The 27,825-nt window shown below is 37.8% G+C and overlaps 1 protein-coding gene across 1 annotated transcript in view; it reads right to left on the bottom strand.

Annotated features, from left to right (window-relative positions):
• LOC136875368 (dynein beta chain, ciliary) overlaps positions 1-27,825 on the bottom strand; it is a 782,313-nt gene that overhangs the window by 288,877 nt on the left and 465,611 nt on the right. Inside the window, exons 28-29 of the mRNA XM_067148948.2 lie at positions 27,099-27,344; positions 5,604-5,828 (exon numbers count right to left, since the gene is read on the bottom strand). Coding sequence (XP_067005049.2) covers positions 5,604-5,828; positions 27,099-27,344 — 471 coding nt within the window. The remainder of the gene's footprint in view (positions 1-5,603; positions 5,829-27,098; positions 27,345-27,825) is intronic.

Genomic DNA, 27,825 nt, shown 5'->3' with positions numbered 1-27,825 from the left:
TGGTAGCAAAATGTTTGGAAGCTTATACCCCTGATGACAAAGTGTCAATTACTGAGAGCCTCTTTATGGAAAGGACAGTTTGGGTGGAAAGGTTACATACCAAAAAAAAAAAAAGATAATATTTTGGAATGGAATCAAGGTTAATAGAGAACAGTAAGGTTAGTCATTCCGCGTTACAGGCTGCCATTGGCTGTCGCTGTGACGTCACCATGGAACATTGCTGCCGTGCGAGTAAGTTTCATATTTTAATAATATACCGAAGCGATATTTTAGAATTTTCGAACGTCATCCAGTGTACTCTATAGAAACAAATATTCTGTACAAGATAAAGTATAACATCGTAGTGCTACAATATAAGAGATACTTAGAAGTGTGCGATATTTTAGGTTTAAATCAATAGATTCAGGACAAATGAGACTATAATAATATGTTAACTGTTATTCACATTTACCTTAGTGAAGATGATGTTGACGAATTGCATGAAATCTGCACCTCACTGTGACTTGACAGAGGAAATTTGCTTTATACCGAAAACATTGCTAATTTGTTCAACACTTCACAGTGAAAACTTACAGGACACAACGCTATATGTAATAACTTCAAGACTTGCAACACTAGCATCAAATAAATGATTTGTTTTTCTTTCCGTTCATATAAGTCAAGAAGAGTATCACAGTCTAGTATATTCACTACCTACTCGATTTTCATCACAAGGGCTACAGTTCGAACTGTAATAGATGAAAGCGAGACAGGGTATGAAATAAGTTCTTTTCCAAGTTCTGAGTAAAAAGCAAAGGTCCTGTGACTTTGCACATGAAGTTTAAAATAACAAATACAACGGTCACGAACATTTCTTGACTTTGAAAACACACATTCTCACTTTTCGCTTATGGGCATTTTTTAAATTTCTGTTTTGTAGCCAATCAATACAAACGGAGTAAGGTTTGAATCTTTGCATATGTTTTCAAGACTTGGGGATGAACGTCAGGAAAACGGCTTTTCAGCTTCACAAACATACTATTCACAACTTCTGGTTTCCTGTTCAAATCTGTTTGTCCGTAAACTTAAGCAAATATCAGTTTGAATTTAGTGATCATTTCCATGAAATTATCGGAAGGAATGAGCAAACCTCCACGAGACAGCATGTGTACCTACCCCAGACTTGGGTCATCAGGTGGTGTCAACAACTCTCCTGTAGGCGTGTCCAAGGACCTGTCAAAATTTTCGGCAGCGATATGCGATGAACCCCACAAAGTATTTGAATCCCTCCACACTACAGTCGGTATCTTCCTGTAAGGATAGATCACTATCAAAAGCTGGCAGTTCAATGCCATTAATATCCTTGTCACCCTCAGTCATCGCCAAAGCTTCAGTCATGTCCGGGAGCATGTTGCCAAACATAACCGATGTAACAAATTCTCCTCCTTCGGCAGGAGCTACAGGTGACACATTGGAAAGAGGAATGTAGCAGGAATTGGCTCTCAACAACAACAATCTGATCCTGTTTTTGACACCAGGTGGAGAAGGATGATCGAAAAAATGTCCAAGACTTCTTCAGCGCTAAAATATATTTTCCAGGCAATCTTGATTCAAACATGCTGTGAGAATATATTAAACATTGAAAGATTCCATGTCTTTGAAAAGGCCAAGCATGGAACGGATATTTCTCAAAAATCCTTTTTGAAAGGGAAGGACATGTTTTGCAGAGCCAACATGCATGTTCTCACAACACTCATAAAATTCTGTGAGGCATTTCTCCTGTTTATTGCGATGAATGCCAAACCCACATGCAAGTGGCTTGTCACTCTCAGGTATTCTAGAATTTAAAATATCCAGTGTCTCATCGGCAAGCTTATGAATGCACAAACATGTTCTTGGTCTGGCATAAAGTACCGGATAGCCTGTGCTGTTGTGTTAGAAAACAACTCAGTTGCTAATCGTACACACCGTTGCTTCCCGCCTATCACATTAATATGTTGCAAGAAAGCTTAGGACACATTTTTAAGTTCACCACATTTTTTATTGCTGATTTTTTTGCAAGGTAGTACAATACCTTTGTCCAAGAAGTGATTTCTCATTAAATAAATGAGGTACATCAGCAAACACCCACACATTTCTTCTCACATTGAGAGGATTAAGGAAATGAGTGTTTAGGTATGTTACCTCATGTTCTTTCCACACAGATTCATTCTTGGCTCCCATGTCTGCCACAGTAGATACAACATTGTACAAGATACACTCCAAGGACAATATTATTCCTTTCTTCCTTTCAGAAGCATAGCTGTTATTTGTACATCAAAATCAAAGCAGACAGGTTGTTTCCAAGATGCAAACAACCCTCATACCACAACAACAATAACATAACTATGTGGGCCTACTATTCTGTCTTCTTGGTCATAACAAATTCTGCTATCTATGTTCATTTCATCGAATGATACAACGCAGATTCATTCTTTGTCGCTCAGTCTTTCAGCTTGCATTTTCATCAGAAGTAGAACGTCTTGCAATATGCCTCGCCAACAGTGAAAGGAGTGGTTTATCCATGCTCTTAGCGTTGAAACTGCAGGCAGTGGATGTCCCATTTTTTCTCTGAAGTAAATGTAGTATTTCTGTGAAACAGCACGTAGAGTAATTGCTTTACAAATGTCCTCCTTATTCCATTGAACCCATTTAGATCCATTTAACAGACGTCTTATTAGGCTGGGTGAAAATATTTTCCTCAATATTCGTTTAACTTTGTAAGACACTAAAGCACTCATGTTCTTCTTTAGTTTGTGAACATTTCTTTGTGAAAGTGACAGCGTATTCGCAAGTCCTTTGTTTTGTAATTTCAATTTCATATTCACATCAGGCAACCAAGCGTTTTTTGCTTCAAGAGCTGCAATATTTTTTAATAAGTTGTCCTTTTCTGAAGTGGCAGTAGGATTATCTTGTATGTCAGTACATTTGTCAGCTGTTCTCTTAATGGGTGATAATTTTTTAAAGTCTCAAAGCTCGTTTCTGCACTAGTTCTTTGTCGTATCACTCCCTTCTTTCTTCTATGGTACTCCACATATAATGGTACTAATCACGGGTACTGTAAAACCCATACTAATTCACCCTCTGTTGCTATTAATCAAAACCTATTGTGTACATAACATAGTGGTACTACTTGCAAGTAAAGGGGACCCATGGTGTTCCTCACATGATGGTACTAATTACAAGTAGTCTCGTGGTTCTAGTTCAATCATCACTTAGTCGCCCCTTTCAGTCACCTCTTACGACCGGCAGGGGTACCATGGATGCATTCTTCATCTGCATCCCCCATCCACAATTATTTGTGTGTTTGGTCCACAAGAGCTATTTTACTTCGCTCAAGTCCACCGGCAAGCCACTTAGGACCACCCTATCTGCCACCTAGGATGCGCCATGTAGGAGTATCACCTCTCCCCCTATAACACCAGAATAGTAGGTTTGTGGCAAACATGGTGAGCAAAGGAAATAAAAAAGTACTGTATGGAATGGCTAAGAGGAATGGCATGAGGGCAGATGTTATAATGAGAGATAAAAATGGAAATGAAGTGCAGGAAAAAGAGAAACTCAAAGGAATGTGGAAGGAGTATTTTGAAGATTTACTAAACCCAGAAGGATGCAGTAACGAGGAAAGTAGAAGCAGGAAGGAAGGAAGAAACGTGGGAAAAGAAAAAGACTTAACACGGAGAGAGGAGGAGGTAGCACTAGACAAACTGAAAGGAGGGAAAACATCAGGTTTAAATGAAGTGAGTACCGAGATTGTGAAGGCAGCAGGAAAGATAGGGAAACAGTTGCTTTATCGTGTGTTAAAAGTAATATGGAAAGAGAGAAAGACCCCTGTAGACTGGAAAAATGGGATAATCATACCCATCTTCAAGAAGGAGAATAGAAAAGATTTTAAGAACTATAGGGGAGTCACACTGATATGCCACTGTAGAGATGTTTGAAAAGATTCTGGAGAATAGAATCAGAAACAGTGTGGAAGAAAAGTTAAGAGAAGAGCAGTATGGATTCAGATCAGGAAGATCCACAGTAGACCTTACATTCACAGTAAAACAACTACAAGAGCAACATTATGAGTGGGGTAAAGATCTCTGATAGCCTTCTTGGACTTTGAGAAATCATATCATTGTGTGTGCAGAAACAAGGTATGGGAAGCCTTATAGGAAAAAGGTGTCAAGAAGCAGACAACAGAAAGAGTGAGTGTTGGCTGTGTGAAAGTAGCAGGAGAGAGAACGGACTGGTTTCATCATAACAGTGAATTAAGACAAGGAAAGGCTCTGTCACCTTTGCTCTTCATTGTAGTAATGGACGAGCTACAGACAAAAATGGCAAGGAAAATTGCGGAAGGAAAAATGAAAGTGATAATGTCTGAAGATGACTTGTTAGTCTGGGAGAAAAAGAAGAGGATATCCAGGAACAGCTATATGCATGGGAAGATGAGGTGGAATAATATGGAATTAAATTTAATGCCATAAAAATCAAGATAGTGATCACATGTAGAACGAACGAGAGACCTACAAGAGGGATAATGCTTGGAGGTAAATAACTTAGGAAGTAAAGTATTGAAAGTACCTGGGAAGTATCACAGAGGAAAGTGGAAGAAATGATAAGGAAATAATCGAGCATGGAAGACAAGCAGGAGCGTTCCTGAAAAGTGTGAATAGAATACAGGCAAGTGAAATGAAATTTCTGAGAAGCAGGATAGGAGAGATAAGAATGGATAAGGTGACAAATGAGAAAGTCAGGGATATAGTAAAAGAATAACAGGATAGAGGCATCTAGACTTAGATGGTTATGGACACATGAAGAGAATGACAGAGGAAAGGATACCGAGGAGGTTGCATGAAATGGAGATAACAGGAAACCAACCAAGAGGAAGACCAAGAGACAAGTAGATAAAAAGAATGGAAGAGTGTGTACAGGGAAGAGGAGAGGACTGGGCAAGAATGAAGAGGGAGAAGTGGTGGGAAGACAAGAAGAGATAGAAAGGCTTATGTTTCAAGCAGACCTGGCCAACAGCTGGAAACTGCATATGATGATGATGATGATGATGATGAGATGATGACAATGATGATCATTATCTTTATAAATTATGATGTGTGGAGTTGAAAAATGCTGTGTTCATTTTCCACATTTTTGGATTTTAGCACATAAGTTCCATATTCTTAGTCATTAAAACCAATGTACTCCATATTTTAGGTCGAAAATATTGAATTCTGTTAAATTAACAGTCCTCTCAATAATGGAAAATGAAATTAACAATTACTATTTAAACATTTAATATTTTTATTTCTTGTACAGCTTAACTATCGACAGTGCGCTAGTGGTTTCCTGATTATTTCGTAATTCGAGCATTTGGTTAATTATTAGTATATATAAATCAGTTCTCTGGTGATCAGTCAAAGACCTTCCATAGTGTAACAATTTAAGACAAGAAATCAAGATCCTCTCTGGTTTTCCGATGTTAATTTTCAACATTTATGTATCAATGTCAATTATTAAAAATAATTCAGCACGGGGCTTCTACAAAAGAGACCTTATCTCAGCAATAAAAAGGTTAATTTATAAAATGCATCTTTATTACTTACTCGAAAGTCCTTGTCAATCTTATCAAATCGTTTTGAATCCTCAGGTAGTTGATTTCGAATATCCTCTGATCCAATAAATATGGACTCAAGATGCATCCATGTCCTTTGTACTTCAAACCAGATCTGAATCACCTGATCAGCATTGGAGAGCTTCTTCTGCCAGTCAGACACTTCTTCCAAGAAATAGGCAATGTATTTGGAGCCCATAAGGTTCTGCAGTTGAACCTACAACCAAAACCTAAGTTTTAGATAAAAGCACCATATTTACTTGCAAACAACTGACATCAGCATCACATTGGGCCAAATATCAAGTTTCTTCCTTAACCCGCGAGTGGTCGCTAGACAAAATGTAACGTGAGTAGTCGCGCATGAGATTTTCTCTCACATTAAAATAAATATGACATTTTTCACAGTTTTGTGAGGCGTAACGCTGAAATTTACCACTGAAATCAAATGCAAGTTCTACCTTATATATTTTATATAAAAATAAAATAAAGAAAATGAAATGGCGTATGGCTTTTAGTGCCGCGAATGTCCGAGGACAAGTTCGGCTCGCCAGGTGCAGATTTTTTGATTTGACTCCTGTAGGCGACCTGCACATTGTGATGAGGATGAAATGATGATGAAGACGACACATACACTCAGCTCCCGTGCTAGTGAAATTAACCAATTATGGTTAAAATTCCCGACTCTGCCGGGAATCGAACCCAGGACCCCTGTGACCAAAGGCCAGCATGCTAACCATTTAGCCATGGAGCCGGACATAAATATTAAATGATTAGCTGTTTATTAAAGACACAAGTTGCTACTTAAAATAACATATGCAACATACATAAAAATAACTTCCGTCCTGGAGTTGTAAAAATATAAAATCTCACACATGAATTATATCTAGTAATATTTACGTAAAAAGCAAGGTTTCTGAACACAATAACATTTTCAAAAACAAGAAGTGCTCATAATACAAATACTAACGCGTACAACAGGAGTAAGCTGTCCGCTCCACTTCAAATAACACCAACGCCATTGGTCGCGCGATGAGAGAAACTTTCACGTGGTGCGCACGGTCAGATAGAAACCTTTGTTCTGACTAGGGGAGAGAGTGCTTACCCTTCAAATGTGAATCACTCTACTCGCGGGTTAAAGAATCCATAAAGAGCCAACCGATGCCCATGTTTCCAAAACTAAGTGACCGATGATATATCATAATCTACAATTTTCATTATCCGTGTTGATTTCCCAGTTTCTTGTGAAAAAAAGGACTTTATTAAAACTCCCACCTAATCAACAGTATAAGAAAGACATAAATTCTTAGTCTACCTCATTAGAAGTAGTACTAGTTTTGGTCAATATCTGTGAGTGACCACATAGTAGATTTAATATATTTTATTTTTATTGTTGTATTGTAGGAAGGGGAGAGGGGGGGAGGGAATGACATAAGAGGGAGGGCGGTCCTTTCCCAAATTTTGTTGGCAAGTGTTAATAGATAGAGGTCAAGAAAGGAGAGAGCAGGGTACATGTGGAGTTGGACTTCAGCACACGTGTAACCCAGGGGCGGTTTTTCAGGTGAAGTAGATGAAGTGCCAATAAACCATTTATTTTTACCAGAATGAAATTTTTCAAATTTATTTTACTTATGACATTTGTTGGTTTTAAGGAAAGAAAATGTTTTTTTGTATGGTGTTTGGAGCACCAAGAGCTCACATCACTTGATGAGAACCAAGGAAACTCACGAAAGCGCCGGCTGTCAGCCACAGTACGGTGAGTGAGATTGAGTGAAGATGAGAGATTCTGCAGCTGGCTCTACCTCCCAAGTGCTCCCTCGTACGTACTACTTCTCCTTGGTGGTTGCTATGACAACCATGACATCACCCGCGTACTTTCCTCATAGCGGAATGTGCACGTGAAGTTGCCGGAAGATCGGAATGTTTCGTTTTCCCTGCGTCATCCTGTGTGAAGTACGAGTACTTATGCATCGTGGTTCATTCGTAGTGTTGTGCTGTTTTATTTAAACATGTATCCTGTTTATGACATAGTGTGTATTATTTATTAGAAACACCATTATCACATTGGAAAAACGAAGATCAGAATGTTCTACATTTTGGTCGCCTTACTGAATCACTGCAAATTTGTGCTACAAAAGAAGTGAAACATTCTGGTAAATCTTACAATCTTTCAAACGATCGTGGTTTAAGGAATTTTCATGGTTGTGCTCCTCTCCAGCTCTACAGAAGTTGTTTTGTTGGCCCTTTTAGCAATAAAAATAACATTTGGAATAAAGAAGGATTTTCAGCCTTTTTGAAAATAACACTTTCTTTACATAAGCATTCAGACTCTGAGAACATATAAAATTCCAGCTAGATTTGAAGACTTTGGAAAGAAACCAAAATATGATCTCTGATGCCCTGAAGAAAAATGCTAGACTGTATATTGTACAGTTTAATGAAAATGTACGTTTAAATAGCCTATTCCTTCAGTTGGTAATTGATGCAGTGCTCTATTTAAGGAAGCAAGATCTAGCTTTTTGTGGTCATGACAAAACATTAAATTCAATAAATCATGGTAATTTTAAGGAATTGATAACATTCCTGGTATTAAGGAGCCCTGCAGAAATACAAAACCAGTATTCTAAGATAAAAAGTGTATTTAGTGGCGAATCAAAGAGTATTCAAAATTAGTTAATCGAGTGCATTACAGGTTTGTTAATGCTGATGGGGCTACAGTGGAACGTTTCTTAGGTTTCCATGATGTAAGTGCTGACAGATCCTCAGATGTTTTGTTTGCTTCATTGGACAAAATTCTGGGACCATTTGATTACAAGCACAAATTAGTAGGACAGTGTTACAATGGTGTTAGCGTGATGTCTGACCATTTAAGTGGACTCCAGAGAAAGCTCCTCTTGCAGTATTTGTACACTGTTTGGTGCACCGATTAAATTTGGTCTTACGACAGAGTTGTAAAACAATACGAAAGTGTTGTATATTTTTTTCATCCCTTTCTGGAATATCATCCTTTTTCCATCACTCGGCAAAGAGAACTTACGCCATTTCTGCTGTATCGGGGCCACGCATTCCAACCGTGACTCCTGTCCGCTGGAGCTCGAACTCAAAATTATTGAGTGTAATTGTGAATGACTGGGAAAGGCTGAAAGAAGTTTTCAAAAATATAGTTACCAGTGAAGAGTCCGGTGACAAATGTATTCTACTTGCCAGAGGTTTTCTTCATGACATGAACAGTTTTGAATGAACTTTTCTGGCAGTAGGGTTTCATGACATTTTTTGTTTAACTGACATTCTTTATGATATTTTGCAAAAGAAGTCATTGGATGTGAACTATTGTACATAAAAAATAAGAACAACATGTGATCTTCTAGGAAACAAGAGGACCACCAAGCTCAATAGCTGCAGTCACTTAAGTGTGGCCAGTATCCAGTAATCGGGAGATAGTGGGTTCGAACCCCCACTGTTGGCAGCCTTGAAGATGGTTTTCTGTGGTTTCCCATTTTCACACCAGGCAAATGCTGAGGCTGTACCTTAATTAAGGCCACGGCCACTTTCTTCCCATTCCTAGGCCTTTCCTATCCCATCATCGCCATAAGACATATCTGTATCTTGCGACGTAAAAAAAAAACCACAAGAGGACCAATCAGCATTTTCTAATTATATTTTAGAAGGCCAGCAAAATGACAGATATGCACCAAACCCGAAAGTATAGCACCTTTAATCAGGACTAATGTGTTCAGATGTATCGAGTTTTATATTTTGAAATTTTGGATAACATTTTGATGGAAATTGATTAGAGATTTCGCGATTGTGAAAAAATTAAATTTGTTTGCTTAGCCGATAACACAAAATTTGAAGAATACAACATGTGCTTTCCTTCTAGTGCTCTTGAAAAGGTGCAAAATTTCTTTGGATTTCTGTTTCCCAAATTGCATCACTTAAGAAATGAACTCTCTATTTTGTATGCTGATGAAAAGTACAGACATGTTTCTACTGAAAAGATGTTCCAAATGCTTCACAAAGATAAAGACATTTTTATGGACGATTATAAATTGTTCTCCCTTATTCTGTTCATCTCATATACTACTGCGTCAGTGGAAAGAAGCTTTTCTTGCCTAAAACGTATAAAAACATACCTTAGAAATGCAATTTTAGAAGAGAGACTTTCTTATCTGGAGAATATTGCTATTCAGAAAGAACTACTTCTGCAGTTAATGAACAAACAACCATTCTATGAAGACATTACCGACAAGTTTGCAGCTTTAAAGGACCGGAGGATCGACTTGATGTACAAAAAATAGGTGAGTTCAATTATTAAGAAAAACAATTAATGTAAATATATATTTTCTTTACTATTATAACTTTTTTGGTTTTTAGCATCAGTAAACAGCTGTGCATTGTAAATGAAAACACGACAAAATGTCCAGCTCTTCCCGGAGATGCCGTGATTCCATAATTGTTAGTCTCCCGGTCAAATCTTATCTCTACTTTACATTGTAGAGCAAAGGCAGCCACATGGTTGCCGCGCTGTGACGTTACACAGTGCTCCGGTCTGTATACATTTTTGGTCATGTGCTGGACCCTCCGCCAGTCACAGGTACGAGTACAAAACAACCAAAAACAACACGTAGTTCCTAAATCTGTCCCTCGAAACCGAACAGGTTATAACTCTTCACCATACTTTGCAGCCACGAGCTGCCACTGGTAACATCTCGTATAAAGGGTTTTTGATTTCAATAATATCGTTAAGATTTAAATTTTTGTTGTAATATTGGTCTAAAAATATATAGATGTTTTCTAATTCGTTCCCTTTACCTACTTTTTTTTATAATAGTGAGGTCTTGATCTATAGTAGTGAAACGATGACCTGCTTCTTTCATGTGAGAGCTCATAGCTGGAAATTTGTTGTGTCTGGAGGCATTATAATGTTCTAAGTATCTAGTGTGAAAGCTGCGGCCAGTTTGCCCGATGTACGAGACGCTACATTGGGTGCAAGTGAGTCTGTAAATGCCTGAACTTGAGTAAATGTTATTATTTGAACTGACTGTGTTGTGATTGAAAAAAATAATTTTTGGTTGGTATTATTTGTTCTAAAGGCTATGCAAGTTTTGGTTCTTTAGTGGGTTTGAAACCTGATAAATACCTGGATTGTTGTAAGTGAAAGTAATAAAATTGGATTTTTTGGGTCTGTCAGGGATGAGGTTTGTTGTTAATTTGAGTTTTATCTCGTTGATTAAATGGTTAATTGTTCCTGGATATACCCATTAATTTTTGCTAAATCTTTTATGTAATTGAGTTCATCTTTTAGGTTCTTAGGTGATAGAGGGATTTTTAAGGCTCTGTAAATTAAACTATGGAAGGTAGCTAGTTTATGGGATTTGGGATCTAATGAATAGACCTCAGATTTTAGGCAAAAACCTATTTTGTTCTTTAAGAGATAACTTAAAATGAAGTTATATTTACATGTTTCATGTATTTATAAGGTTAGAAACAGTGATCCTATAGTGCCTAAAAATGCCTAAATTGGCATTAGAAAATATTTTTTCCTATATTCCTATAATTGCTATATTTTATCCCTAAATCGATTAAAAACGCTTTTAATTTAGTCGGAGAAACTTAAATATTTGCTGACTCAGTATTTTGAATAGTATTTTGTTGAAATTCTTTTCAGACAAAATGTGAAGCTGTAAACCAATTACTACTCCCCAGAAGTGCAATATAGGTTTATATGTAAACTGTTTTACTTATTATCATTCGCACAAAGGCAATAAGTAGTCTGTACTTGCCTTTCAGAACATCACCGTTAGTGCAGTACTCACATAAACAGGTAACTTATCTCTGTACATACCTCATACAGACTGATTGTCTCAAGGTATAATAAGTGATTTGGGTAGCCTGTGATATTTTAGCATTATTATTTAAAATATAAATTAATTTCCTCATACAATTAAAAACTCAGGTCATTTACAACCCCGATAAAATCATCCCTAGCACCAAAAATCAAACATCTAGGTATTCTTAATAGTTCTGGAACAACATTATTTTTGTAATATATACAAATATTGAAGAAAAACTTGTCAGGTAAACACCTATACACATTGAAACTGGTATGAAACGGCAATTAGTCTGTTCAAAATTTGCGTTTTCACGGATAATGCCCACACTATGGCTTACTTGTTTGTTATTTTTCAAAATCTGATACTACGTGAAAGTGTATGTTTAATTTCATCCAAGATGACCCTGAATGCAATACAACCCCCACTATTTCCTTTAAAAAAATTTAAATCAGGCTTAAAAAGTACTTTGCAAATTCATACGAATGCCGCTCTTGTACAGTACGCATTTTTAGACTTCCTTTGTCTTCACCTGAGGTAATTAGAACATGGGGTAATTAGAACATTATCGTATAAATACCATATGTAGGAAAATAAAATACAAAATTGATAGGGAATTACATCTTACGGTTGTTCAAAATCTGTATGTCACACTTCATTGGCTAATATTAATTGTTATTGAATGTATAAGTATTCATATTTTGGCATGACCAAAAAGTAACTAATGATATTTCTGCATTCCCACACATTATAGAGGTCATAATTTCACCATACTGTAAACTTAACTTTGTTCGTTTTGGCCTAACTCCGTGTAGAGGTGTTGGGTTATTCTGTGCCTGATTAAGCTTCTTACTTAAGGGTTCTCTCATGAAACTTTCAAAAGATTTTTCTGAAGGCGTGCTTGAAGTTTCAGGTCTGGAACTTTGAGGGGAATTTATTTCAGGTACAGGTACTGATACTGTTTGGTGTCAAGTGTTTGGAATCTCAGGAACCAGTACCAATGGCTGTGGAGAATTTGACACTTCAGGGACTGGTATTGATGGGACGAATTGTTGTGGAGTATTTGACACTTCAGGGTCTTGTACTGATGGGATATTATAGGTGCCATCGGCAGTGGAAACAGCAGGAATGTTTGTCACAGCTTTTGTCTTAAAGCGGGTTAAAGCCAAAGGATCATACCCTTGTTCTGGAAATTTTTCCCTGTTCATAGGGAAAAGACCTGTACATTCGAATCCAGAAGTTAAATATGATCTCTTGAAACTGGAGGTTCATAACTTTCCAAGGTATGGTTTAAACATATGCTTTGGCAGTCTGACTCCAAGATTTCTCCATTTCCAATCCAGCAAAATGTTATTCCATGCTTGTTTCAGGCTGTGGTTGATAGCAAAGAACTTAGCCCTAAAGATTACACACTTTACTTGGTCATGTTCTAATTAGCCCGTAAATGTTCTATTTACCCCCTGTAAATTTATTACAGATCTTTAATGTTCCAATTACCCCAATGTTCAAGTAAATACAGGTAATTAGAATACATTTCAGCATTAATTAGTATTAAACGAATACAACTCAAAATTGTGCCAGTCGTAACCATAAATGGGTACTTAACACAAATATTTTAAAAAAGAAGAAAAAACTATTGCACAAATTGAGTAACACTCTACAATCAAAGGAGTCAGGCAGTAAAAAAACAAACTGTAAGTCCATTCCTCCTAAGAAAACCAGGAAGGCAAAACTAAAATATTCCAGCTCATCAACTGATAGTGATCAGGTTTCATATGTAGATTTACGTGCTAATGCTGTGAAAAAGACTGTGTGAAAAAGTGAAACGCGTGTACGGATTTTAGTCTTTTCGTGATAACTCCCGAACAAGTGATTTAACTTCAGTGAAAATAGTGGTGTTTCAGTTATTTATTATGTGGTGCTCTGAAAATGTGACAATTTCAACCAATTTCAAATTTATGTTGCTCATACACCTGTAAAGATATTTCAATTCTTTGTAAATATGTTAATCTTCAACTGTTTCTTCACATTTCTGTATATTCTAATATTGTCTGATAATAAAAGTGTTACTTAAAAAAAAAATCAGCACTGTGTGAAAAAGTAAAACGTGTGTACCGATTTTAGTCTTTTCGTGATAACTCCTGAACAAGTGACTTAACTTCAGTGATATTTTCAGGGCAGATGAACAGAAGGTACAGTATGCTTATATTATGCCCTCGTATTATACACTGCAGGAATACAAGATTAATTCTACTTGTTCCAATAACCCCGGTCAGGGTAAATAGAACACTGAAGTACAGACCAGGTGAAAAATGTAAAAAAATACTAAAAAGAATTATAATTTCTAGGTTGTCAAAATTACTTAACCTGGATCTGCCCAAGATTTTATTTTTTGAGAATCATCTTGTAACTTTTAGCGTTGGATAATGTGCATACGAAGATCCCAGAAAGGCTTCAATTTTATTTATTCGGCATGTAAATTCCAAGAAAAGGCCCGTGCCATACGGGAATTTGGATGTTGTTCCACATTTGGCTTACAGATATGCTTTTACCCAACACTTTCTTTTGTAAATCATCAGTATACAGGTTTTTCTTCAATATTTGCATATATTACAAAAATAATGTTGTTCCAGAACTATTAAAAATACCTAGATGTTTGATTTTTGGTGCTAGGGATGATTTTATCGGGGTTGTAAATGACCTGAGTTGTTAATTATATGAGGAAAAGAATTTATATTTTAAATAATAATGCTAAACTATCACAGGCTACCCAAATCACTTATTACACCTTGAGACAATCAGTCTGTATGAGGAATTATAGCAGCAGTATGTACAGAGATAAGTCACCTGTTTCACCTGTTTATGTGTGTACTGCAGTAACGGTGATGTTCTGAAAGGCAAATACAGACTACTTATTGCCTTTGTGCGAATGATAATAAGTAAAACAGTCTACATATAAACCTACATTGCACTTTGTACACGAGGTTCTAGGCCTAGCAAGGCAATTTTCTCTTCGCTCCTGAATTATAGAAAGCCAGTGATGCATTCCATCGTACCAAAGTTCCTGTACTGCATTATGTCCAAAACAATGAGATCTGCGGAATAAGGGAGCAGCTTTGTAGCATGTAAGATAATTCTGGACAATTGCTCGTCGAAAATCAAAGTGAGAAATGCCTTCTTGAGACACGTGTTTCAGCTGCCATGCATTATGCATTCCCACACCGCTGAGCCAGCAAATATTGCTCACCACCACTTTTTTTCTACATTCGCTGAAGCTGGCTACCAGGTAAATTGTCGGGGAAGCGACCTCCAGTTTTATCCTCACTGTCATCATCCGACAAAACTGCAGCATCTGGAGGCTCCACGAATACCTTTTGTACGTCGGAAAATTCATAATTTTCCAACAACTTCTCGCAATGAAATTCTCTTAAGAAAATGTATGAACCCATGAATGTGAAGCATATGAAAAGACAGGATGAATAAATGCATATAAGATACATTTCAACAAGAAAACCGCAACATAGTGTCAATTTTATGTGAAATTTTTACTCTGTGTGATTAAAAATTGTTAATTTAAAACATATAATTTACAGCCTACACTATTATGCATTGCTAGTTTGATAAAGAAAAATGAAATGAATGGAAAGGAACATCGGAACTATAACAATTATACGCCGAGTTGTGCCGGACAGAAAGACAGCACTTCCGCCCAGCGTGCCAGATAAGTACCACCACACTTCTACTTCAAATGAAAGGACACCTATCATCACCAAGACAAATCCTAGCTAATCCCCATACATATAAGCACCTTAGAGAAAAATATAGCACACCAGGGTCCATATGAATAACTATAGAAGTAAAGCAGGAATTACTTACTTCAGACGTGCAGCCAGTACTGGTACTCGTGAAAAAAGAGGCTTCTCTTTATGTAGCTGCATCCTACCAATGAGCACGGTATACTAAAATAAACCACGCTTTAGGCGAGACTTCTCTGAACACGACAATACCACAATACAGTGCACGCAGGTTCAATAATAAGAGTCCAAGAAGACGGTGTAGTTTGCCATACCATTTATGGCACGCTGGGCGGATCCAGGTTAATCTAGGGGTCACAATAAGTTCATTAAGCCCTGTTTGGTGTGTCTCATTTGTTTAGTTTGATATATATTTGTGTTTCATTTCAGAAATATTGTTCTCATGTTCTCATTACCCCGGGTTCCCATTATTCTTTACTTCTGCGGGTCTAATAACCGTTAACTTAAAACTAGCATTGTATTGTCGAAGAGAACCCGTTGACAATTTGCCAGCAATACTCATTCCATACGACGATCCATCAGGAAAATATTCTTGCTGTCTGTAAAATTGTTACTTTTACTCACCGTCAGCTATAACCGGCCGCTACATGCACGTCTTGCTTATCGGGTTCGGCCAACTTCGGCAGTTAGCGATGTTTAGGTCTAATCGTGGGCGTTGAAGGTCAACGAACGAGTTTACTGCGCCATGGTATGGTCATTCCGCTATTGCACATACCTCACAATTTTTTCTTCGACTTCTTTAAAGCATCCATGTTGCAGGCCACTAAATGCATTTTTTGTATAGTACGCATTTTTCAGCTATCTTTGTCTTCATGCTAAACACCAAATATTGGCTTTCATTAGGATTATGCCGTATTCTGATGCGGCTGCACAATTATTCTACAATTCCGAGTGTTTAATAAACATTAACTGAAAATTGGCATCATAATATCGACGAGAAGCCGTTTAAAATTTGGCGGCAATACCCGTTCCACGTACCTTAACAATACGACGATCCATATCCCTGCTGTCTATAAAATGTAATTTTACTAAGCGTCAGGTACAGTTGACGCATAATAAATCTGCCATTGAGCTGTGACCTTTCTTAGAATTCAAAAGCTTGCATGTTTTGATGCCATTGTGCAGATTTGAGCAACGTTTTTGCAGAGGCTAATAGAACGTCATTCCCTTTTCACTACTTCCCGAGATCCAGTGACGTTACACAGAGGCACTGTACAACCGGTTGCCGTGGTTAGCAATGTGTAAATAAAGAGGCGGTCGTTTATTGTCAGCGAGTTATGTGTGTGTGCGCGCGTGAGTGTGCATGTGGGGGGGAAAGGAAGCAGCGTGGTTACCATAGAGATGGTTACCGCGATAGTTGCCAGTGGTGTTCATTACTGTTAGGCCGCAAAAGCAAGACGAACCATGATTTTTCACATAGGATTCTGAGAAATAAATGTCATCTTGAATTTGGAGAAATACAGTATCACTCCAGAGGGTTCTGTGGTAAACACTTCAGTTTTCTTCTTCAAACGGTGTCAGCCAACCTAACCATATATGTACCATGAAAACATTTCAAATGCATGTAGAGAAATGATAACCTCCTCGCTAAAAATTTACATGGGAATAACCTTTCCGAAATTTAACTAGACGCAAGAAAATATAAACTATCCTCTGCAATCAGTGATTTACTCTGCCATATCTTAAGGTGTACCACATTCTTACTTAACTTCAGTATATAACATTAAAATGAAAAGATCGTTTACTTCAGCCTTTATTTTTAACGACTTAACAACTGCTATCAGCCACATTATTTACGCATTTATTATGAAAACGTGTTATCCTCCTTCATTAAAAGTTATAAACTTCATTGTTAGGTTCCGTATTGAGTTGAGACTATGCTTAAAGTAAATACAAAATTTTAATATTCCACCTTCTCAATACTAAAAAATCATTTGATGTTTTTACAAAAACATTACAATGACGTTAAAAGGTACTAGTTTCGGTCCACTGTGGACCATCATCAGCCTAGCCAAATGACAACAGTAAAAGACATAGTGATAAAAATAGTATGGAGAAATGAGAGAGGATCTAGAAGGGTGGATGGTGGTGGAATGACAGATAAAAATGAAAAAACCGTATTTGCGAATAATGATAAAAGTAACAGAAGTGTTCACAATGACAAGTAAAATCTTGTGAAGTCACGTAAAAACTCTTGATGAGATAGTCTTTGGTTGGCAGTTGCTCCTCTGTTGCACGATTGACATATATAACTACGTATATGCTTCTAGAAAGTTGTAGATGTAAGTTATTATTATTATTATTATTATTATTATTATTATTAAAGCGTCTTTATTGTGGCGAAGTTAGGGCTCCCGGCCCTTTCTTACACTTAACCACTTCATGTATATACAATGTATATTTTACATAAAATTTAAACATATGAAATCTTTACAACCTAAAGTATAACTAAAGCAACTAAAGTATCACTAACTAAACTAAGGTGAGTAAAGTATAACTAAATTATATACAGGAACACATTGCAATAAACAACCATATTCACTCTCATTCATGCATCCCATTCACACTCAAGAAAGACTGGTAGTGCTTAAAAGATGACGCTGGCAAAGGATTTTAAATTTTGTCTTAGATTTAGCTTCCCTGATGTCATTGGGGAGTTCATTCCACCAGCTCGTGGCGGTGATAGTGAACGATCTGTTGTAGGTTGCGGTTCGATGCACAGGAATTTCTAGCGTACAGCCTGACCGGGTATTGAACAGGTGCAGGGAACTAAGGTAGCGAAATCTGGTGGATAGGTAAGGAGGAGTGTTTTCAGAAAGCACTTGATACACCAAAGTAGTTGCGTGGAGTCTACGTCTGTCATTCAGTCGTAACCAAGATAATTGTGTATAGAATGGAGATACATGGGCGTATGGTTGTATGTCGAATGCATACCTGATGCATGCATTTTGGGCACGTTGCAGTCTCATGCTTTGCTCGTTCTCGTTATTGATATCAATAAAAACTGTATCACAATATTCGAGAAATGGAAACAAGAGTGATTGAATGAGCTTTATTTTCAAGGACCGAGGAAATATATTTTTAAACCGCTTCAGAGGATGCAGGCTTTGATATACCTTTTGGCACACTTTCATCACATGTTGCGACCAGTTCAGTGTTTCGCTTATAGCCATACCAAGATTCATAACTGTTTCACTGCGTAGAGGGAAGAATTGTCTGATGAGACTAGCACCAAATTAAAATTGACAAAGTTGAACCTGTTCTATGGTGGAATCAAAGGCTTTCTGTGTTTAACAGAAGTAGTCTCAGTTCAATCGGGACCCCAATGAACCTGGGGAAAGAAGATAGTATTAACGCGGGTAATCGGATAGAGAACAAGCGAGGCACTGGAAAATATAAACGATGACTCACCTTGCGCTGCATGGAACGAACTTGCTGGATTGAATGCAACTTACGGAGTTCCACGCAGCGCAAGGTGAGTCATCGTTTATATTTTCCGGTGCCTCGCTTGTTCTCTATCCGATTACCCGCGTTAATACTATCTTCTTTCCCCAGGTTCATTGGGGTCCCGATTGAACTGAGACTACTTCTGTTCAACACAGAAAGCCTTTGATTCCACCATAGAACAGGTTCAACTTTGTCAATTTTAATTTGGTGCTAGTCTCATCGGACAATTCTTCCCTCTACGCAAAAGTGGAACTTACATCTACAACTTTCTAGAAGCATATACGTAGTTATATATGTCAATCGTGCAACAGAGGAGCAACTGCCAACCAAAGACTATCTGATCAAGAGTTTTTACGTGACTTCACAAGATTTTACTTGTCATTGTGAACACTTCTGTTACTTTTATCATTATTCGCAAATACGGTTTTTTCACTTTTATCTGTCATTCCACCACCATCCACACTTCTAGATCCTCTCTCATTTCTCCATACTATTTTTATCACTATGTCTTTTACTGTTGTCATTTGGCTAGGCTGATGATGGTCCACAGTGGACCGAAACTAGTACCTTTTAACGTCATTGTAATGTTTTTGTAAAAACATCAAATGATTTTTTAGTATTGAGAAGGTGGAATATTAAAATTTTGTATTTACTTTAAGCATTATCCTCCTTCATTTCGAATTTTCTATAGAGAACAGCAGTCGATGCATATTACTTATTGACTGCAATATCGCTTTCGAATGTCAACGAGAGTGCTCACAAATGCACATAGTGAGAAAACTATACCGTACCGAACATGATCGATCACATTTTGTGACAAATGTTTCAGTTTACTTATGCAAACAGCGTCACCTATCCTAACTTAACTGTACTATACAAATGATAATAACATACTTCCAGCACTAGTAGAAAAATGATAACCTTCTTGCTATAAATTTATATGATAATAGCCTTTCTGTAATTTAACCAGATGTGACAAAACATTAACCTCTAAAATCAATGATGCACTCTGCCATATCTTGAGGTGTATCCCATTCTTATTTAATTGCAGTACTTAGCATTAAAATTAAGAGGTCGTTTATTCAGCCTTTATTTTTAACAAATTAACAACTGTTATTGGACACGTTATTTACACATTTATTATGAAAACATGTTCTCTTTCATTGTGAATTTTCTTTACGGAACAGCAGTCGACGGGTATTACTAATCGACTCCGATATCGCCTTCAAATGTCGACGGAGGTGATCGATCGTACGCAACATAATTGCTGGGGTGCATAAATATTGGTAACGGAAATACTCGTGCATGCTTAATCGCTCGTAATAATGGATGCGTTGGTGATACGGATCTCGCTGTAACCAAAGGATAATACACATTTTAATATAGGACTTTTGAAGGGACAGACAAAACTTGTCGTTATAACGGGGTTATCGTTATATACCTTACTCGCTATAGCGAACTTCTACTGTATATAATTAAGTGTGAACACAATCTAATGAAACAACTTCATTTATAAATTTTATATCCTTTTTACGCGAAGCTGGCAGCCATTTCGTAGGAATCTGAAAATAACCAATAGTCCACCACTCCTTGTCTCACAACAGTAGATTTTACTGAAATTAAGTAAGAATGTGATACACCTCAAGATATGGCAAAGCGCAACATTGATTTCTGAGGTTAGATTATATTTTTTTGCATCTGGTTAAATTTCTGTAAGGCTATTCCCCTCCTCTGCGAACCATGTGACCTTGCCACGGTGGGGAGGCTTGTGTGTCCCAATGATGCAGATAGCCGAGCCGCAGGTGCAACCATATCGGATGGGTATCTGTTGAGAGACCAGACTAACGAATGGTTCATCCAAAGAGGGGTAGCAGCCTTTCAGTAGGTGCAAGGGCGGCAGTCTAGATGATTGACTGATACGGCCTTGTAATAATACTCAACATGTCTTAGCTGTGTTGAAACTGCTACACAGCTGAAAGCAACGGGAAACCACAGCCGTAACTACCTCCCGAGGACATGCAGCTCTCTCTGTATGAATGATGTACTGATGATGGCTTCCTCCCGGGTAAAATATTCCGGAGGTAAACTAGTCCCCCATTTGGATCTCCAGGTGGGGACTACATGAGAGGGGGCGATGGATACTGTAATTCTGCGAGTCGGAGCGAGGAATGTTAGAAGTTTGAATCGTTGTGGTAGGTTAGAGAATCTGAAAAGGGAGACGGATAGACTAAAATTAGATGTAGTTGGTTTAAGTGAAGTACGTTGGCAGGAAGAACAGGATTTTTGGTCAGGCGACTACCGAATTATCAACTCAAAATCAAACAGGGGAAATGCAGGATTTGGTTTAATAATGAATAAACCGGGCGAGTTGGCCGTGCGCGTAGAGGCGCGCGGCTGTGAGCTTGCATCCGGGAGATAGTAGGTTCGAATCCCACTATCGGCAGCCCTGAAGATGGTTTTCCGTGGTTTCCCATTTTCACACCAGGCAAATGCTGGGGCTGTACCTTAATTAAGGCCACAGCCGCTTCCTTCCAACTCCTAGGCCTTGCCTATCCCATCGTTGCCATAAGACCTATCTGTGTCGGTGCAACGTAAAGCCCCTAGCAAAAAAAAAAAATAATGAATAAGAAAATAGGGCAGCGGGTAAGCTACTATGACCAGCATAGGGAAAGAATTATTATCGTCAAGATAGACACCAAACCAATGCCCACCACAATAGTGCAGGTCTATATGCCTACTAGTTCAGCGGATGATGAAGAAATCGAAAGAATATATGAGGAGATAGAAGATTTAATACAATATGTAAAAGGTGATGAGAATCTAATTGTGATGGGAGACTGGAATGCAGTGGTAGGCCAAGGAAGAGAAGGTAGTACAGTAGGAGAATTTGGATTGGGACAAAGGAACGAAAGAGGAAGTCGGCTGGTTGAATTCTGCACTGATCATAATTTAGTCCTTGCCAATACTTGGTTCAAACACCACAAACGATGGCTGTATACGTGGATGAGACCTGGAGACACTGGAAGGTATCAAATAGACTTCATTATGATTAGGCAGAGATTCAGAAACCAGGTGTTGGATTGCAAATCTTTCCCAGGAGCAGATGTGGACTCTGACCACAACTTGTTGGTCATGAAATGCCATCTGAAGTTGAAGAAATTGAAGAAAGGAAAGAATGCAAAAAGATGGGATCTAGACAAGTTGAAAGAAAAGAGAGTGAGGGATTGTTTCAAGGAACATGTTGCAAAAGGACTAAATGAAAAGGCTGAAGGAAACACTATAGAGGAAGAGTGGAGAGTCATAAAAAATGAAGTCAGTAGGGCTGCTGAAGAAATGTTAGGAAGCAAGAAAAGATCAACTAAGAATCAGTCGATAACTCAGGAGATAATAGACCTGATTGATGAACGACGAAAATACAAGAATGTTAGAAATGAAGAGGGCAGAAAAGAATACTGGCGATTAAAGAATCAAGTGGATAGAAAGTGCAAGGTAGCTAAGGAAGAATGGCTGAAGGAGAAGTGCAAGGATGTCGAAGGCTGTATGATCCTGGGAAAGGTAGATGCTGCATACAGGAAAATCAAGGAAACCTTTGGAGAAAGGAAATCTAGATGTATGAATATCAAGAGCTCAGATGGAAAGCCACTTCTAGGGAAAGAAGACAAAGTAGAAAGATGGCAGGAGCATATCTAACAGTTGTATCAAGGTAAAGATGTAGATAATTTGGCTCTGGAACATGAAGAGGCTGTTGATGCTGATGAAATGGGAGACCCAATTTTGAGGTCAGAGTTTGACAGAGCTGTGAGTGACCTAAATAGGAACAAGGCACCTGGAATTGATGACATTCCCTCTGAATTACTGACTGCCTTAGGAGAAACCAGCATGGCAAGGTTATTTCATTTAGTGTGCAAGATGTATGAGACAGGAGAAGTCCCATCTGATTTTCGGCAGAATGTTGTTATACCTATTCCCAAGAAAGCCGGTGCTGACAGGTGTGAAAACTACTGCACCATTAGTTTAGTATCTCATGCTTGAAAAATTTTAACATGTATTATTTACAGAAGAATGGAAAAACAAGTTGAAGCTGAGTTGGGAGAAGATCAATTTGGCTTCAGAAGAAATGTAGGAACACGTGAAGCAATCCTGACTTTATGTCTGATCTTAGAGGATTGAATCATGGACAAGGCCACGTACATGGCATTCGTAGATCTAGAAAAGGCATTTGATAATATTGATTGGACCAACCTATTTATGATTCTGAAGATGAAAGGGATCAGATACCGAGAACGAAGAATTATCTCCAATCTGTATAAAAATCAGTCTGCAGTGATAAGAATCGAGGGCTTTGAACAAGAAGCAGCAATCCAGAAAGGAGTGAGGCAAGGCTGCAGTTTGTCCCCTCTCGTTTTCAATGTTTACATAGAACAGGCAGTAAAGGAAATCAAAGAGAAATTTGGAAAGGGAATCACAGTGCAAGGAGAGGAAATCAAAACCTTGAGATTTGCCGATGATATTGTCATTTTATCTGAGATTGCAGAAGATCTCGAGAAGTTGCTGAATGGTATGGATGAAGTTTTGTGTAAGGAGTACAAGATGAAAATAAATGAGTCCAAAACAAAAGTAATGGAGTGCAGTCGAACGAAGGCAGGTGATGTAGGAAATATTAGATTAGGAAACGAAGTCTTAAAGGAAGTAGATGAATATTGTTACTTGGGTAGTAAAATAACTAACGGTGGCAGAAGTAAGGAGTAAATGAAATGCAGACTAGCACAATCAAGGAAGAGCTTTCTTCAGGAAAGAAATTTGCTGACTTCAAACATTGATATCGGAATTAGAAAGATGTTTTTGAAGACTTTCGTGTGGAGCATGGCATTGTATGGAAGTGAAACATGGACGATAACTAGCTCAGAAAGAAAGAGAATAGAAGCTTTTGAAATGTGGTGTTACAGAAGAATGCTGAAGGTGAGATGGATAGATCGAATCACGAATGAAGAGATACTGAATCGAATTGGTTAGAGGAGATCGATTTGGCTAAATTTGAAGAGAAGAAGAGATAGTATGATAGGACACATCTTAAGACATCCAGGACTTGTTCAGTTGGTTTGTGAAGGAAGTGTAGGTGGTAAGAACGGTAGGGGAAGACCAAGGTATGAATATGACAAGCAGATTATTATTAATTTTTTTTTTTGCTAGGGGCTTTACGTCGCACCGACACAGATAGGTCTTATGGCGACGATGGGATAGGAAAAGCCTAGGAGTTGGAAGGAAGCGGTCGTGGCCTTAATTAAGGTACAGCCCCAGCATTTGCCTGGTGTGAAAATGGGAAATCACGGAAAACCATCTTCAGGGCTGCCGATAGTGGGATTCGAACCTACTATCTCCCGGATGCAAGCTCACAGCTGCGCGCCTCTACCCGCACAGTCAACTTGCCCAGTACAAGCAGATTAGAAATGTAGGATGCAATAGTTATGTAGAAATGAAAAGGTTAGCACAGGATAGGGTGGCATGAAGAGCTGCATCAAACCAGTCTATGGACTGATGACTCAAACAACAAGGCTATTCCCATCTAAATTTACAGCCGGAAGGTTATCACTTTTCTATTGGCACTCGATATAAGTGATGCGGTTTTTATAAGAAAACTGAAGCGTTTGCCACAAAATGTGACCTTTGGTATAGTTTTCTCGCTATGTGTGAATAAATGCTCTCTTGTCGACTTTCGAAGGCGATGTCAGAACTGATTGGATTCAACTGCTGTTCCATAAAGAATATTAGAAATGAAAGAACATGTTTTTGTAACAAATATGTAAATAATGTGGTCGATAGCAGTTGGTAAGTCGTTAGAAATAAAGGTTAAGTAAACGATTGTTTAATTTTAATACTCTGCACTGAAATTTAGTAGGAATGTGATACACCTCAAGATATGGCAAAGCACATCATTGATCTCAAAGGTTAGTTTATATTTTCTCATGTGTGGTTAAATTTTGGAGAAGCTATCCCCATGTAAATTTATAGCAAGAATATTATCATTTCTTTACTGGCGCATGTTTTCATGATACATATAGTATGCTTAAGTTAGGTGATGCTGTTAGAATAAGAAAACTGAAACATTTGTCACAAAATGCGGTTGGTCATTTTTGCTACCATATCATTTCCTTGCTATGTACACTTGTGAGCCCTCTCCTCGACATTCAAAGGTGATGTCAGAGTTGATTAGTAATGCCTGCTGCTGTCTAAAAAGGAAAATTCAAAATGAAAGAGGACAACATGTTTTTGTAATAAATCCATAAATGACGTGGCTGAGAGCAGTTGTTAACTCATTAGAAATAAAGGCTGAAGTAAACGATTCCTTAATTTTTAATGTTATATACTGAAATCAAGTAAGAATGTGACACACACCTCAAGATATGGCAGAGTGCATCACTGATTCAGGCGAGTTTATATTTTCTCGCGTCTAGTTAGGTTTCGGAAAGGCTATTCCCATGCAATTTTATAGTGAGGACATTATCATTTCTCTACGTGCACTTGAAATATGTTTTCACGATACATATATGATTAGGTTAAGTGACGCTGTTTGAAGAAGGAAACTGGAACATTTACCACCGAGGCATCTGGAGTGATTCTACAATTTTTTCGGAATGAAATTAAACATACACTTTCACGTAGTTTCAGATTTTGAAAAATAACAAATTAACAAGCCGTAGTGTGAATATCATCTGGGAAAACGCAAATTTTGAACAAATTGATTGCCTTTTCATACTGATTTTAATGTGTGGTTTTTTCCCGACTTTTACAAAAGATCAGATATAACAACAATCCATTATAGCGAGTAAATCTTTCACTGTTATGATTTCTCGCTATAACGGAATTCTACCATAGTTCGGAGGGAACTCATGAGATGGAACAACAATGCAGATGCTGCAGAATACACATCAGACATGTCACTCCACAGCAGGTCACGGCTACTGCATGATGTGTGCTACATGTCACTCCACGCTGTCGGGTTAACCGTTCAAAACATTAGCCGCTACTATGCTGAAAAACGCAGCAGAGCTTTATCAAGTCAACAACTGTAACAAACTGATAGCTAACAGACAGATTAAAAAAAAAACCATTTCAGAAACTGGGCCTCAGTCTCATTTATTGCTGTAACAATATGGAACTGCTGAGGTATGAGTGGTGCTGAGTAATAACACTTGGAGCAGTATGTCTGAGTATTATGAAAGGTACTACTCACAGGACCAGCTGTGCCACAATAGCACTTTCTGGCCCATTGAGAAAAGCAGTGGAAAACTACCTCACTCCTTCTCAAGCCTTGTACATCTCATTATATTGCTGTCATTAGTTTTTGCAATTTTCCCTCTTACTCAATAACCATTGATGGAACTATCTGAAGATCCACCCAGCCTCTGGGCTGAAGACTTAAACCCAATATTTATCACTGCTTGCCTTCAAACCACCACATTATCATTCTAAAGAGAGTAGGCTTTCTTCTCTTACATTTTGTGAAATCATGATAAACAAGTCTAACCAGAGTTAGTAAACCAATGAATTAACACGCGAGAGTTTGCCGCACTTTTTAAATATTCGTTAATAATTTTGTTGCTAGCAGCTGTAGGGCTTAGGGCTCTGGTTTCATCCCTCCCCTCCCTTTCTCTCACCTGACGTTGATTATCGTCAGTGTATTGCCTGCTGCGTTCCGGAGTAGTTTAAGTTTTCTTTCACTCTCACATCTGCCGCGGCAAATTGCCTTCATGCGACCCCTCGCATAGTGCATTCTTACATGACTGCATTTCCAAGAAAGTTTCTTAAGTAAATTTCATGGGGTTTATGGTAGCTTTCAGTGAAGTGTGGTGCTGTAGTTTTATCTTGAAGTGTGACCGAATCATTCAATGAAATGCACAAATGCAAACGTTGAGGCAATTTGCTCACGCACGACCTCTCGCGTTCTAAAATGGGTGCGATCTCTCGCGTGTTAATGTTTTATTACCTTAGCTGGTTTCTTCAATTACAATCCTAGTGATGGAACAAATATATTCACAGAAGAAGGTTATCTTTTACTCTTTATACATGAAAATATATTTACTTGTATGAATACTTTCAAACACTTGATGAGTGGATGGTCACCCTTAGTTGTTGACGTAATTCATTTATCATTATAAAAATAGTGAATGTCTAAGTGCATGAACTTAGCAGCTGCATCAGAATATATTGTGAAATATGGATTCCTTTGAGTACTGTAGATCTGAGTCTGTTTCAGTATATCTATTGCCTTTCTAATTACATGTGAACCTTTTCCTTTGTCTAAGGTGAATTATTATGATTATATAAAAGCTTCACATAAATTTAAGCGAGAATAAAAGAAGGAAATATTTCTTGGAACTTATAATGAATATCATATACCTGGTTTTCTTCAAGTATCTCAATAAGTTCCTCACTGGCTCGTAGCACTGTGACATTGGTACGTGGATGAACCTCATACTCAAATTCCATTGCAGACCACGTGACATTCAGCTCCTTCAATACCTTCTCCATGGACATCTCCTTCACCGACTTGTCTACAATATTCTTTACTTCTTCTTCATATTCATGTAAATTCAATGCCAGTAAATCAGATAATGTTGTCTCATCGTCCATTACAAACCGCACCTGTACAGCAGATTAAATATTTTAGTATTCAAACATACTAATTTATTACAGAGATGCTGACATTGACATAATAACTATTATTATTTCTAACTCTGAGATGAATTATGGATTTTTTCCTTAAAGAGGCTGGGAAACACTGTGGTCATCAGACCTATGTACTCATGGGCATAAGCTGCTGGGTAATAGTGCTTCATGATGTCAATATAGGTGAGTGCATCTATATATATGGATAGGAAACTGAGAGCGAAATATCTAAGAGCAATGAGAACCACAGATATTAGCTACTAATTCTAACAACTAAACATACAGAGCTATCTTAACTGTCAGCACTCATGTAGGCTGCAGTCCAGCAATTGTATTTCCTTTTAACGTAATAGCCAATAGCGATGGACATAGTAGAGACAGATCAACAAGAAAATGTATGAAATATAGGAGGAAAATCTGCCCTCCACAACCAGCTCTTGCCTGCAAAAAGTGCTTA

This window comes from Anabrus simplex, chromosome 1, assembly GCF_040414725.1.
Source record: "Anabrus simplex isolate iqAnaSimp1 chromosome 1, ASM4041472v1, whole genome shotgun sequence".
Classification (NCBI taxonomy): Eukaryota; Metazoa; Arthropoda; class Insecta; order Orthoptera; family Tettigoniidae; genus Anabrus; species Anabrus simplex.
Note: the sequence above shows the minus strand (reverse complement) of the source record. Positions and strands in the feature narration are given on the sequence as shown.